At 41.0% G+C, this 16,243-nt stretch overlaps 2 protein-coding genes across 3 annotated transcripts in view; both read left to right on the top strand.

Moving 5' to 3' along the window:
- SNCAIP (synuclein alpha interacting protein) overlaps positions 1-16,243 on the top strand; it is a 92,383-nt gene that overhangs the window by 24,369 nt on the left and 51,771 nt on the right. For both annotated transcript variants that reach the window (XM_079995405.1, XM_079995404.1), the window contains exon 2: positions 13,969-14,072. In XM_079995405.1, coding sequence (XP_079851531.1) covers positions 14,013-14,072 — 60 coding nt within the window. In that variant the 5' untranslated portion in view covers positions 13,969-14,012. The remainder of the gene's footprint in view (positions 1-13,968; positions 14,073-16,243) is intronic.
- Positions 6,260-7,602, top strand: LOC307226498 (uncharacterized protein). Its single transcript, XM_079995204.1, has one exon. It carries the CDS (start codon positions 6,588-6,590, stop codon positions 7,590-7,592), a length of 1,005 nt encoding a protein of 334 aa, XP_079851330.1. The 5' UTR covers positions 6,260-6,587; the 3' UTR covers positions 7,593-7,602.

Below are 16,243 nucleotides of genomic sequence, written 5' to 3'. Positions count from 1 at the left end.
TGGTGGTTGGGGGTCATTTACAATCAGAGTTCCAGAGTACAGTGGTAACTTGGCTCTCAGACTTAATCCGTTCCAGAAGTCCATTCCAAAACCAAAGCGTTCCAAAACCAAAGCGTGCTTTTGCATAGAAAGTAATGCAAAATGGATTAATCCATTCCAGACTTTTAAAAACAACCCCTAAAACAGCAATTTAACATGAATTTTACTATCTAACGAGACCATTGATCCATAAAATGAAAGCAATAAACAATGTACTGCAGTCACACAATCAATTAGTAGCTGAACTGCATTCCACGCAATCAAATGAAAACGCTAAATAAATAGCAAAAACAGACAGACCTCAGCGTAACACTCAAAACGGAAGTGTGGCACTCAAAATGGAATTGTGGCACTCAGAACGGAAGTGTGGCACTCAACCCAGAAGCATAATACTCAAAACGGAGCACATTTGGCTTCTGAAAAAAGTTCACAAACCAGAACACTTACTTCTGGTTTGCAGTGTTTGGGTTCCAAGTTGTTTGAGTACCAAGGCATTTGAGAACCAAGGTACCACTGTAGTCACTGTGGTTTGCAAGGCACTTTGCAGATAACACCACTTACATCCATGCCAGTGAAAGTTCTGTTTGTGTGTGCTTCAACCGACGATTAGTGTTTAAATCTGCAAAGAAAGAAAGAAAGAAAAAGGACTGATCTGCTGCATCAGAGCAATTGTAAAGTGCTTTCCAGGGAGAGGGAACAGGCCCTACAGTATAGAAGGAGGCAGTGGTGAAACCACTTCTGAAAAATATTCTTGTATGCTGAGGAACCATCAAACTGCAGGCCAGACCTCATCTTACTGTCTCTTGCTGAGGTGTTACAGCATATAATGGTGATCCAACTCCAAGCATTCCTGGAAGGAATAGACTATCTCTCTCCTTATCAGTCACTTTATAAGTGTTCTGTGTGGTGTGTTTTTTAAAAGCAATCTGGAAGGTGATCTGTTATCACTTGTGCAGTGTGTTTTATGATAGCTGTTGTGTGCTGACTGAAACCATGACTTTTATTCTGGCTTGCTTCAGAAGTACCAGATCATTATATGCATGCAGCTATGAACTTTTGAACTTAAGGAAACTTCTGAATAAACATGATAAGGGATAAGGTAATCCCAGTCCCAGAATTCACTCCTCCACTGAAATCAATCACACTATTTTAGCGGCCCCGCTGCTAGCTTTTTGTTTTTCTTAGACAAAAGTGCTGCTTCAGATTCATGCATGGACAGTGAAAATCCATCTAACCCTTCCCTTTAAATTTTATATGAGTTGACTGAGCAGATAACTCATCCTGTGCCATATGTTTTTCTTGGCATACATGGTTAACAAGAAGGGGAAAAATGAATAAAATAAGTTGGTGCTACAGAGATACTTAGTCAATGAGAGAAAAGCCAGACAATGCAGATGACATCTAATAGAAACAACACTATTTTACATCATTTTGACGGGGTGTGTGTGTGGGGAGGGATTGTGCAAAGGGAGTTCTAGAAGACAGAATAATCAATGCTCCAGAGACTGCATTACATATCCTTATCTAGCATATTACTGTCAAAATAGTGTCGCGGTATGTCAGGTTGTCACTTTGTTTGAATATATGAAACTGTAGCAAAACACATTTAATAGCAAATCATCTCTGCAAATGGGCAAACAGACATCTCCGTTTTCTTTCTTGGGTCTGCTCGTTGAAACACTCGTGCTGTTTTCCATAAATATGACTATAAACAAAAGTAAATATATAACCATGGCTTGTTGGGAGAAGGGCTTTTTGAAGAATATCTTGAAACATGTTCAAGCATCTGGCAAAAAAGAATCAGGGCAGATCCGAAACGTGAGCCGTGGTATTCCTTTACACCTGAAGTTAAAAGCTTGTTGAATGGTAGCTGGATAGATTCAAAATCTTATGCTCGGAAATGGATTTTAAATAACAGCAAAGCTACGTGCAGCCCCAAACTGGAAAATTGCCTAGTCTCTTACATAACGGGGTTGTAAACTCTGGGACCTTGTAATTATGCAAAATTAACATGTCTTATGCAAATGGCTCAAGTCCTCTGGGAAAGAATGCATTTCTGAAAAATATGGCTCTTTATCTTGGTCATTGAGGTGCTGACAGGTTGGAGCCATTCAAACTTGAGTATTACAAAGTCACTTATATTGTTGTGATTTGGGGGGGGGGGTCCATTGTTGAAGTAGCCAGGCAAGGGGCATAATGACCCCTAAGTATAGGTCTTTAGCATAAGAAAAGAATCTGCTCTGTTGTTGTTTAGTCGTGTCCAACTCTTCGTGACCCCATGGACCAGAGCACACCAGGCACTCCTGTCTTCCACGGCCTCCCACAGCTTGGTCAAACTCATGTTGGTAGCTTCCAGAACACTGTCCAACCATCTCGTCCTCTGTCATCCCCTTCTCCTTGTGCCCTCCATCTTTCCCAACATCAGGGTCTTTTCCAGGGAGTCTTCTCTTCTCATGAGGTGGCCAAAGCATTGGAGCCTCAACTTCACGATCTGTCCTTCCAGTGAGCACTCAGGGCTGATTTCCTTCAGAATGGAGAGGTTTGATCTTCTTGCAGTCCATGGGACTCTCAAGAGTCTCCTCCAGCACCATAATTCAAAAGCATCAATTCTTCAGAGATCAGCCTTCTTTATGGTCCAGCTCTCACTTCCATACATCACTACTGGGGAAACTATACGGACCTTTAACTATACGGACCTTTGTTGGCAAGGTGATGTCAATGCTTTTTAAGATGCTGTCTAGGTTTGTCATTGCTTCCATGGACAAAGAAAACAGGCATCTGCTCTGTGCCAGAGGCCAAATGAGTGTGCTCACTTAGAAGTGAGGACAATAGACAGAGGTTATGTGTATGAGAAATGGGCTGGAAGCAGGCTGCAAGCAAAAGCATGAGGAGAGCCATAGTTGATTTCTGCTTCAATGCAAGGCTGTGGCTATAGAAGAGACAATACTTTTTGGGATGTTAATGCTGTGAGCCTCTCCATCATAGGCTCAGGTTGTATATACAGTGGTACCTGGGGTTACAGATGTTTCAGGTTACATACGCTTCAGGTTACAGACTCCGCTAACCCAGAAATAGTACCTCGGGTTAAGAACTTTGCTTCAGGATGAGAACAGAAATCATGCTCCAGCCGTGCGGCGGCAGCAGGAGGCCCCATTAGCTAAAGTGGTGCTTCAGGTTAAGAACAGACCTCTGAAACGAATTAAATACTTAACCCGAGGTACCACTGTATGTGTAAATAAATCATATATCATAAGGACACCATAGTCTCCACTGTCCCTCACTCCGAGGAAACCCTGGGTAAGTGCCTGGAAATTTCGCACCACTCAGAGATTGGGGTGGCATGCAATATGTTTATTTTGAATGAAATATTTGATATTGCTTTACACTTTGAGGGTTGGATCTAGAAATACATGAGCAGCACTACTGCTTGCACAATAGAGATCTACTAGCTCCTCCACCCCGGTTTCTCCTATCATCTCCTGCTCTCTGAAAAACTCCACCTGGCAGCCGACAGACATTTTGAAATGGTGTGTAATGGGGCATGGCAGAGGGGAAACTGGAAGAATTTGGCAGGACTGCCTTGCATGGGCAGAATAGTGTTACTGCTCCTGCAAGACACTTCGGAACTAGAAAATTTAATGCAGCTCTTTCTCATTGTCATAATGTTTATAACCATGTTCTTTTTTTTCTTCTTCTTAAAAAAGGCAGTAGCATTTTAAGTTTAACACGAGTGAGCCAGAAAGGTTTGCTTTCTATGAGCTGTGGAGACGGTGAAAAGCTATATCATTGTGTTGGTTGCCGTTTTGAAAAATGAAGCCACAGCCCTCGTCAGAAAACACATATTCATCTTTAATCTTTGTTCAAAGCTTCAAGGGGAGCTTTCAATATGGCATACATTGAATAAGACTGACACCAAAGAAAAATAATTCACTGCAAAACCTTATCAAAAAGCCGCTCACAGCTGATAAATACTTGAGGGATTTCTCTCCCAGGCATTTACTAGAGCCAAAGAATTAACATTAGATTTGTGCCTTCTGAAATACACTGAAAATCATCCTTCCTGAACTGCTATAGACTGGGAACAGATATCTGAACAATACAAGCTGCACTTCTGTGTTGGTTAACCTCTCAGGAGACACAATTGCTTCCCCCCTCCTCACCAGTTACTGTGACGATAGGGTAACAAAGGAACTCAAGTTCTGTAAGAGAAAATATCTTTTTGTTATATATTTTGTCCTAATAGAAGGCATTTTCTCGGTTTCTGAAGCTTGTTTATCTCAGAGCTTTTGTTCTTCTCATACTTCTGATGTACAATTGCATGGAAAAAAAGAACTCTAATTAAAAAGCGTCTGTCATGATGCTACTGGACTGTAGTAAGGCTCCCGTCCCAGAGTTATTTATGAGCACTTCATATCTCCTTGAATGTATACAACATTCTAAGCGGTGATACTGTGCAGTTTTCATTCATTTCATTAGATAAGCTTCACAAACGCAATTGACAAGCACAACTGCTGCTGTTGGCTGAACAGCGGCAGAGGTTGTTGGGCTGAGACATAATAATAATAATAATAATAATAATAATAATAATAATAATAATAATACTTTTATTATTTGTATCCCACCCATCTGACCGGATTGCCCCAGCCACTCTGGGCAGCTTCCAACACAAATAAAATATCAAACATTAAAAACTTCCCGATTTGTGTGGATAGGTAAATTGTTTTACTCACTGCAGAAACTTCAAATTAATCCCCGGCAGCCATAATGAAATCCTGAGATACTTAGCATTTACCACATTAAAATGCAGGCTCTGTATCATCATTGTACCTCATTACACAAGGCAGTAAAAAGCAATACCGCTTATTTCACTCTTCTAATCCAGTACATATGTATATATAATTTGATAGACACACAAAATACAATCAGTGCTGTTGTTAGCACTTACCACATTTTGATCTTCATAAAATATTGGTGCTGTATTTTTTAGATGTTCTGATGCTTTCAGAGTATTGGGTTGTGCAGACCTAACATTGAGGAGACCCATTGAAATTCATGAACCTAAGTTAGCCATGGGTGTATTTTGAGTAAAAGTTAGTTGAATACAACCCACAGTGTAGAAAGTCAAGGAGCATCGCAGCCCTTATACAAACTCCACTGTTGATTCTTAAATATTCCACTCAGTGTTGGCAGAGGTTTTCATTGTGGTGAAGGCACCTGGAGATAAAAATGTGAAAAAGGATATTGAAATATATCTCACTAAACTATGTACTTTGAGTTTAAAAGCCTACAAAATGCGGATTTTAGAATAAAATACAGTGGTAGCTCGGGTTAAGAACTTAATTCGTTCTGGAGGTCCGTTCTTAACCTGAAACTGTTCTTAACCTGAGGTACCACTTTAGCTAATGGGGCCTCCCGTTGCTGCCGCACCGCCGTGCAATTTCTGTTCTCATCTTGAAGCAAAGTTCTGAGATACTATATCTGGGTTAGTGGAGTCTGTAACCTGAAGCATCTGTAACCCGAGGTACCACTGTACATAAAAAGGCATATTTCCTGAAGAAATATATTTTAAAAATGTAAAAAATAATAATCGTGTATGTTTTAAAAAATCACAGATGCTGAAATGAGACAGAATGAACATAAGAATTAACTCGTGTAAATCTGACTGGGACTCCAAACAGGCTGATCTGTTCTTCCCCACCTTACACCCATTGTGTCTTTTGTCAATGGCCAAATCAGTGCTGTTTTTCTAGAAAAAGAGGTGCCTGAACTTACCATGAATACCTCCCTCACTCTCTTATAATGGCAATGGCGCCCACCTGAGAGGTGCTGGAACTGAGTTGCGGTGAGTTCCAGATGAAAAAAAACTCCTGGGTAAAATTATGTTTCCAAGGAAATGGAAAGAATTACAACAAGTTTGGCTTCTGCAATAGTTAAGCTTTTGTCAGCCCCCCCCCCTTTATATATGTATTCAATGGTTATTTAATAAGTAAGCTTTATTTCCCCTGACAAGATTTTCAGTTGGCACAGACTAAAATATAACTTTTATACGTGTGTGTGTGTGTGTGTGTGTGTGTGTATAGAGTGTATTTCAGAATAAAGATAGTAAAAAGCAACTTTTTAAAAGAAATATCTATAAACTTTCAATTTGTTTCCATAGGGCTTTCTAGATTTCTTTTACCTTATGTCTGGGAGATTTGTTATATTATTCGCTGGAAAGATCTGCATCTTGAGATATGTTTTTAAGCCAGCAGGCTTCCAGGTTGTTGCCATATTTCTGTACCCTTTCATTAAATGCTGCTTATGTGATTGTTCGTAACGATGGCACCACATGAGACAAATAAAGGTCACTTGAGTGCATGTGCTTAAACAACATTGGCTTGGCTTTGTTTTTCAGTTTTGCGCACTGTGAAGAGACTGATTGCTGTATATGCCTTTCTCTGGCATGATACATAATATGAACATTCACCAGGAGGGGAAAAGCCTTTGAACTTGGGAATCATTTTTATGAGGCTTCTGAAAGTCCAAAATCTTTGCGGATCAGATTAGTTATGGAGAAACTTAATTGGCTAAGGGACACGGACCTGTGTGTCGGCACACTGGAGATTGTCGCCTGCGCTATTGTGATTGCCGTCAGTGTTCCTGGAAATATATTGTTGATTTTCTGCACAAGGAGATGCATCGATGACCAGTTGCGAACCTCATTCACACTTATTTTCAGTCTTGCATGGGTAAATCTTATACACAACTTGGCGGTGAACGTATTGAAGATTGTTTATGCCTCTGCTGTGGCGTTGGATTCAGCCGGCTGCAAAGTTCTCATGTTCCTAACAAATTTTACTACTTCTGAAGCCATATGGTTCACGTTATATATTGCTTTGCTCTACTGTTTTAAACTGTGTCGAGTGGTGCATCCACCAGTTGAGGCTGCATGCAGAAAGCATCTGACGTGTCACATGGTGCTGATTTCTACTCTCTGGGTTGCGGGCGCTGCTGCATCCTGTCCACTGTTACTGTATACATCGAGGACTGAAAAGCTGTATACAGAAAATGAAACCAACCAGCAACTTAGCAATGTGATATATGCTGAATGTAAGACGGAATACAGAAATGACCTGATGGAGATTTTGTATGGAAAAATCTTCCTAGTGGCTATTGATCTTCTTCCACTGCTAATTATGCTCCTGGCTGGATTCCGAATAGTATACCTCCTTTGGAAACACAAAATGGCAACGTGTGGTGGCATATGGATTGGGGGCGATGCTATTGAACTTGAGGTCGTCAGGGCATCTAAACTCATTCTGTTATTAATATTTCTTATTATTTCTCTCTGGGTATCTTACTTCTGCCTGGTTTACTGCCTGAAGAAATTTAGATCTTATTACTTTGGTCCACCGGTCTTGACAGTCCTGTCTTCAGGATACTCAGTTGTCAGCCCTTATGTGCTGATGTTGCTTAACTACAAACTAATAGTGAGGATAAGGTGCTTCTGTTGCAAGAGCGAGAAGAAACAGGTAACTGTGTCAGCTATCGCTCCTGTGTCTCCATATGCCTAGCAGCCAGAATTCTTTTGCAAAAGGACTCTGAAAAGAGAATGTGGGAATTGGAAACAAAGACAATGTCTATCTTTATTGTATAATGATATACATATATTCTATTATGAGCTCATTCCCCAACCCTCAATCCAATGGATTAGGCATGGCGTCAATTCCAACAGGTGTTCCGGCATCTCTCAGGTGGGTGCCATTGCTATTCCAAGAGAACGAGAGAAGTGTTCATAGTGAGTTCTGAAGCATAACTTATTTTTAAAAAATAAATAGCACTGGTTTCCAAGGCATACATGACTGTGGCTAGGTCAGATCTCACTGTAACGTTCTACTCAGGAATACTTCAGATGCAGAGATACTCTGCCCCTAGTTTGGCACACAGCATCAGTTCATGTATGTGCTGGTTGTGGAGGCAATTAAAATGGCTGAGCATCACCTAGCAGATCTTCTTCTCTCTGGCATGTCTCAGTCGTCGTTTGGTGTCAGCAGCCTGGAGCTGCATTCTCCTGCTCGGCCATGATTGACAGGTGGCATGGAGCCTGGTGCCATTGCCCAATCTCTGCAAAAGTGCGCAGTCGTTGTGCCCATGATTTACGATCAAAACGTATCCTAAAATGTGCTTTATAATGTGCAAGGCATGGATTATGTATAGAATGGATTATGATAGCCGCATCTGTTTCATTCTATTTTAGAATGTAAGTAATGTGATTTCCCCCCAGAGCCTTAAACACCTATTTAAGTGGCTATATATTTTATGCTGTAATGTGTTGCACAAGCAATAAAGTGTTTTATATTACATTGATATATTTTTTGCTCTTTTTTAAAAAGTGGAAATACATTTTTATCACAAATTTAGATAAAATAATATGGGTACATAAATAATTAATAAAGTAATAAAGGGCTGCAATTTCCTTCCCAGAGAAGTTCTGTAAGCTATTGATTATAGCATTATTTTCATAACTCGGGCACTATAGCATATATTTCTGATTGACCTTTGTTCAGTAAATTACCCACCCACCCCCCAACAGAAATATACTGCTTGATTTCTAACAATCGCGGTGTCATTCACAAGGAACCAGAGTTTCCACAAACAAATTCCCCTCTGTGGGTTCAGATGATAACAGGGATACCAATATACTGTCTCAGGAGATTGCAGTACAAACAGGCTAAGTGTGAGGAGGAGGGATGGGCAAGAGTTCTTGTTCTGGCAGGGCACGCCAGGCAAGGCAAGTTCCATTCCCAGCAAAGCAATTACAGGCAAAGCTCAGTTTCCAACACAGAAAAGCTATGCAAAGTTCAAGTTTGAGGCAGTACCTTGGATAGCTCTGTGTGGAACTCAGACAAAGAGGCCTGCATGTTGCTTCATAAACAGACAACACTAGACTTTAAAAGGACTTCAGCTCAGACTGGATGGTAGAGCAATGGGCTCCTAGTGAGTAGGGGTTTCTGGGAAAGCAGGGCTTGGTACTGAGAGCAAATCCTGCTCCAACTCTGACACGTCCTCTGATTCCGTTGCTTCATCCTTTTGATCTTGGGATGTAAAACCGTGGGTTCACGGCAGCCATTTACGAAGGCTGATGAAAGGACAGCTTGCCCAAGCCAAGTGTGAATCGCCATCCAAAGCATCTGTTTCTCTGTTTGTAGTATAGGGTATGAAACAGTAACCTGAACAAATGCTCTTCAAATATATGATCTTTTTCTTCTTTGCAGTTTCATTTTTAAATGCACAGGGAAAACAAGGCCCTGGAGCCTTGCTTTGAATATTGCTTCTGCTACTGAAATCCCTTTTGCTCTCATTGAAACCCCCTACCCCTCCTAGGTGAAAACCTGAAGATTTCAACTCAAGAGAATGTTTGGATTTAATATCCTGCTTTATCACTACCCAAAGGAGTCTCAAAGTGGCTAACATTCTCCTTTCTCTTCCTCCCCCACAACAAACATTCTGTGAAGGGAGTGGAGCTGAGAGACTTCAGAGAAGTGTGACTAGCCCAAGGTCACCCAGCAGCTGCAGGTGGAGGAGTGGAGACGCGATCCCAGTTCCTCAGATTACGAGGCTACCACTCTTAACCACAACATTGGGCAAGCTCAGGGTCAGCAATGCTCCTTCCCTTCTGCCTAGGACCAAAAAATAAAATAAAATAAAGCCTTCCTCCTGCAGTTGCTGGATCAAGTCGAGTTGCTTGCCAATCAAGGAAGATTCTGCTGTCACGATGGAACCTTGGTTGAGGGCCAAACAAACATATTGATTATTCCCACATATGATGTGGGAATTACAAAACAGATACAGTGGCACCTCAGGTTAAGTACTTAATTCGTTCTGGAGGTCCGTTCTTAACCTGAAACTGTTCTTAACCTGAAGCACCACTTTAGCTAATGGGGCCTCCTCCTGCTGCCGCACCGCTGGAGCATGATTTCTGTTCCTATCCTGAAGCAAAGTTCTTAACCTGAAGCACTATTTCTGGGTTAGCGGAGTCTGTAACCTGAAGCGTATGTAACCTGAAGCGTATGTAACCCAAGGTACCACTGTATCCTTAAATCTTTTTTCACTCTTTCAAAACAGCTACAGGGTGCTGCTAATTTGATTTGGTATGAGCAGAGTATTAAAAAAAAAAAAATCAATTCCCCAGTCTAAATTGTCCGCATGGAATGCATCGTGTGTGCATTGTTGAAGCAAAGTGGTGAATACATGTGCAAGTCATTGTTTTCCCCCCCACTAGGGCAGAGAGGATGATTCTAGATGTGGGAAATGGTGTTAAGTGAAAGGATCCGTGTCCCCCTGCTGGTGCCAGACCTCCTGTGCCACAGGAACCTAGGAAGCAGCCTTATAACAAGTTATGCCATTGGCTCGTCTAGCTCAGTATTGCCTGGGCCAAATGGCAGTATTGCCCCAGCCCTGCCAGCAGATGCCAGGCATCAAATCCCAGACCTTGGGAATACAAAGCATGCACTCTGCATTTGAGCTGCAGCTGTTATGAATACAGTGGTACCTCAGGTTAAGTACTTAATTCGTTCCAGAGGTCCGTTCTTAACCTGAAACTGTTCTTAACCTGAAGCACCACTTTAGCTAATGGCTCCTCCTGTTGTTGCTGCTGCGCCGCCGGAGCACGATTTCTGTTCTCATCCTGAAGCAAAGTTCTTAACCTGAGGTACTATTTCTGGGTTAGTGGAGTCTGTAACCTGAAGTGTATGTAACCTGAAGCGAGGTACCGCTGTAGTTTAACCATAACCCATTTTACCGTCAACACCTCGTCAGCATATCCCGACCCTCAGACCTAGCTGTTCACAACATTTAAATTGGCCAACTCTCCACTCATTTCCCTTGCATTGTGATTAAACACACGCACAAAGGTTACAGAGACTCATAGCTGTTCCTTTACCATTGTTAGATGTGATTGTTTAGTTCTTGAACATACTTCCTGTTGCCTTGTAGCTGCAAAGGATACACAATTGCAGGACAAAAAAAAAAAACACCCTTAAGGTTGATTATACTTGTCCCAATAATAATAATAAGCTTTCTTCTTAGTTTTTTAAATTAATAGTAAATTTCATTCACATTGTTGGTGTAAATTTAGTCCTTTGAAAATGAGGGTCAGTTCACCCAGTTGGTGGGTGGAAATCCTGTGTATGTTGCGGAGCAGCTGGCTTGAATTCCTGTGGGCAATTTTCCCACAGGGATCTGGTCGGCCACTGTGAGAATGGGATGCTGGAATAGATGGAACATTGGCCTGATCCAACAGGCTTTTCTTATGCTCTTAATTATGTGCATGTTGTGAATCAGCAAACCTGTAGTATGTGATGAGAAGTTTGTGCGCGTATGCCCAAATGCCCGTGGCAGCTTAACAACATTTTAGTGTTGCTTGCACAAGCCTCAGGGCCTGAGTGCTTCCCTTCCCTTCTCATCTAGTGCATAAAGAGGAAGAAAGCTTTCGCTTCCATTTTCAATTAACCAGGGTTACTTGTTACAGCCAAGCCTGGACACCCTGGTTTAGGGAAACAATCCAAGATCATAAACCATGGTTTAAAGATAGTCAAGGTCAAACTCAGTTTGGGTTTGGATATAATGAGTAGCCATGGTTAGTTCAAAATAGAACCAAAGCTTTCAGTAATCTCGCAGCCATGTGAGAGGAGCAGAGGAAAGCGGAGAGCCCACAAGCCGAAGACTCGTACACTTAATAGTAAATAATAATTTACTGTTGTGTCTGAACAGCAACAGTGGTTCTTATTCTGTGCCATCACCTTTCATGTCTTCATTAGACTTTTTGGCCAATTCAGTTTTAGGTAGGCTCTGAAAAGTTGGTTTCCTAGCTAACCTTACTGACCCAATTATACTTTAATTGGTACAGCCTGAGTAAAACTTACGGGCAAGTATTTCAGAATGTACCTATTGAGTTCAAATAGGGTTGCCACAACACTGAAAAAGCAAGGAAAATGGAAATGGAAATGGAAGGAAAGGTCATGTAGTCCCGAAACACCACTTGATTAAAATCCGTGCTTAAAGTGCAAAAGTGAGGTTTATAAGAGTTGTGATTTTAGACCCGTCCCCCTTCTAAGCTGGAAAAGAGTCCTGGAATGGCCATTTAAAAACAGAGAAGATGAGCAATCAACTGGGCACACTTGAGTGATATGCTTCTTCACGGAAGAAATCAGCTTTGAGGGTGCCTAATGTGCTGCCACTGTTGGAACTTCTGAAAAGCAGAATTGTGCAAGGACTGCTTCACTGAAGACTTCCAAAGAATAGTGTCCGCTACATGTCTTCCTTAATGAAGCATGGAGGACACTTTGAAAAATAAATCGCCAAGCCATATGCAAGGCTCTTGTAAGCAAGAACCATGATGCCTGAATGCTATTTTTAATAAAAAGTCTTGTGCCTGTATACTTTGGGGCGAAGGGAGGTTAAGTCTCACACTTATGTTGCCAAAGTTTGCAACTGGTGCACGGTGTATATTTGTTAAGTTTATAACATTCCCATGTAGCATTTTCTCCAGATGTTTTTCTCTGACTTCAAATGTAAAACAAGACAATTTACATGCATGTTCAGCATTCAAACTGACTTGGCCTTGTTGTGGAGACATACACAAAAAGTTCTTTTGTATCAAACCATTAAAATTGTTTTAGATGCAAACCTTTGCAAACCATCTGGCCAAGCAGCCTATTTTTTTGTCCAAACCCTGGATCCTAATCCAGACAGATCTCTGTTCAAAAGCCCCTAAATATTTAACACTCTGGTTAATTGTGCTGCTACGAAGCTGGGCTGCAGGGGACAGATTAGGACATTTCTAGGCCTTGAGAAAAATATTGCTGTGCAGTCTCTTGAGTCTGTATAACCAAGCTTCAGGAAATTCCCTGAGTTGAATGCTTACACTTGAAGCTCAGAAAGAGGTTTTTTTAATGTATTATCTGTAAGCCAAGAGTGTGCATCAAGAATCCTCGAAAACCTAGCTGATCCTGAATAGAACTGAGGCAAATCCAGACATTCTTCAATAGGAAGATGGCATCTAGTTCTGTTTCTTTGTGTTATCTGCGTCAGATGAAGCTGTGAAGATGCTTGATCAGTATCTGGGGATGGTAATGGGCTGGATGAGGTTCAATAAACCAAACTGACAAGTTGGAGGCGCTGCGACTTTGTGGTTCCTGGGACCAGAAAATATGAAGGTGGCATGTTTTGGATGTGGTTGCATCCTAAAAGACTGCAACTAGTGCAAAGTGCAGCAGCCAGAGTTTGGAGAGGCATTTCTGCATGAAACAAAATCACAAGTCTTTCAAGAACTGCCCTGGCTACATATTTAGCACTGAACCTTCTTGGTTATACCATCTTTGAATGAGCTCAGAGGAACCAAGAGTCACCAGAGGGCTTGTTGGCATTAGCACCCCAGTTTAGGAACATCCTTTCCTTTGAAGTTTGGTTGGTGTCTATACTTTCCATCTTCTGGTAGAAGCTGAAGACATCCTTGTTCTGCCAGACATTTCACACATTATTTTATTAGGCCTGCACTGGGACAGACAGATGCTGTGAGATCTCTCTTCCCACCCCACTTTCAATTGAATTGTGTGTTTTTTTGCTTTTATTGTATTATAATTTGTTTCTACAGACTCTGAAATGTCCCTTGATGAAGGAAGGAATAGAAATCTAGGGCAATATTACCACTAGTACAATGGGACTTCTCTCCTCCATCCATGTGCACCTGCATCCTCTGCAATTCTGTTCCACAGGATTAGGGCAACCCCTAAACACATTTAGGGGCTGCTCAACGGAAGGAGAGAACAGGAAAGTCCCATTACACTTGCAGTCATTATTGCACTAACAGGACTTAGTGCTATGTTGAATACAACCCCTTAGTAAGTGTACAGTGTTAATTTTTGTCTTTCTTTTTTCTCTTTTAAATAGGACTTTTATTATCCAACGAAGCCAATGAAGATGTGCATAGCAGAATGATGGAAGCACCTGAATACCTTGATTTGGATGAAATAGATTTTAGTGATGATATATCTGTAAGTTATCAGGCTTTTCTTTTTTCTTCTCTGCTGACTGAAATACAGTCTTTCTGTTGTTTTGGTTTTCGGCTTAAATGTTCCATCATTTTCACCAAATGAGTGGAAGACCTGAAAAAGAGAAAATAAAGGTGTGGCAGGATTTTTTGTATATTATGGGGTGTCTTAGGGCACTATTTTGTCCTTCATGCTAGTTTGCATCTATATGAAGCCATTGAGACAGCTACAACCATTCCTGGACCAAGATAGCTTGATCATTGTGGTGCTGGCAATGGTTACCTCAAGACAGGATTGCTCCAATGTGTTCTATGTGGGACTTAGCCTGGAAGTCGCAGTTAGTGTGGAATGAAGATTGTTGACTGGGGGTATCCTCTTGATACCATGGTATCTGCTGAAGGAGCTGCACTGACTGCCGATATGAGGTTCCAGAAGCATGCAGTGTTGTGTACGTCTTCATGACAGATTGTGAACAGCTTATATCACCGAAGCCATGCCACACGACATACCAATATTCTGTTTTTAGGGTTGAGTTCAGTTAATGCAACAGGAGATTCAGTTGTGGTACTGATGGGTTGATAGAAACACACACACACACACACACACACACACACAAACACATTGAAGACTTAAAGACCTACCTCACATATTATTTAAGGCCTGAGTATGCTCTTCTGAAATACCTGGGTAAATCCAGTTGCAATATATCCACTTGGGCCCAGGCTAGTCTTGAAAAGTCATCACAAGTTCACACATTCAAATGTGCAAGAATCCAAAGACACTCCAAAAGCAGGGCTGCCACACATTCCAAGAATAACTTTGCATTAAGCACAGGGTATGGATGACATATGACGCCCTGGTTGTGAATCTGCTTAAAGTATGCAACATTTGTCTGATGAAAATAGGGACGTCCTATTCCAGAAGAAGAAGAAGAAGAAGAAGAAGAAGAAGAAGAAGAAGAAGAAGAACTTTACTATTTATACCCTATCCATCTGACTGGGTTGCTACTCTGGGTGGCTTCCAACATATATAAAACATTTTAAAAAGCCTTCCCTATAGAGGGCTGCCTTCAGATGGCTCGGGGGGTCAGATAACTCCATACCCTCCAACATTTCTCTGATGAAAATAGGGACATCCTAAGGAAAAGCAAGACATTCTGGGATCAAATCAGAAACTGGGACAGCTTCTGTAAATGGGGGGGTGTCCCTGGAAAATTGAGACACTTGGAGGCCCTGGGATGGATCAGTTTCATAACTTATAGTGTGATCCTAGCAATGTCTACTCACAACGGAGCTGACTCCCAGGCAAATCAGGTTAGGATTGCAGCCTAAGCCTTGTAGTGTTTATATTGCTATTACTATAATTTCCAAATATGGAAAGCCTAGGGGATAAAATTGAACTGCACTCTGAATAAACAACACTTCCATATATTTCTGCTGCTGTTACATTTTCCTATTTTATACCCCCTATTTCACACTACTTCCTAGAATCTACAAAGGTTAACAGTTCTGAGAGTGTATTATACCAATCTCTAAGGGACGTTAAGGATCTATTTAAGCCAGCAATATGCCTGGAGGATCTGAATACAGTAATCAATTGTGATGCCATTATTAAAATGCTATCATTCTATGGTGCATACTTTGCAGTTCTTACCGAAACTAATGATGCAGCTTATTCCAATGTCCCTAATGAGATCTTGACTATAGGTTATTCTATTTTATGAATACCAATAAAAGCTCCAAACCAAATGTGTGTTAAATGCCTAATTAGCGAGGGAATTAGACATATGATTGCTGAATTTATGTTTTATTCTGGCCTTTATAGGGATATTGTTCATTTTTTAAAGTTTCAGCTGCTTTATTCAGAAGCCATTTTCTCCTAAATTGTATTTTAAACTTTGACTATCTTTATGTAGATTATTAATGAAGGCAGGCTAAGATTGCAAATTCATTAGACTGTGATCTAATCTCAAAAGAATAATTTATTTGAGGTAACTGTGCTTTTTATCACTGTGGGGTATAGGGACATGTCCCAGAGCATATTTCTAGGCTCAATTTTTATAGCAGCATAAAACAAAGAAGGTGTAACCTCTTCTTGACTTTCCCATTGTGCCTCAATAATTACCTTTAGTGTCAGTTTCAGAAATGGGTTAATAATGAATGCTGTGAAATGCT

This window comes from Podarcis cretensis, assembly GCF_951804945.1.
Source record: "Podarcis cretensis genome assembly, chromosome: 11".
Lineage (NCBI taxonomy): Eukaryota > Metazoa > Chordata > Lepidosauria > Squamata > Lacertidae > Podarcis > Podarcis cretensis.
This window is presented reverse-complemented; position numbering and strand designations above follow the sequence as displayed.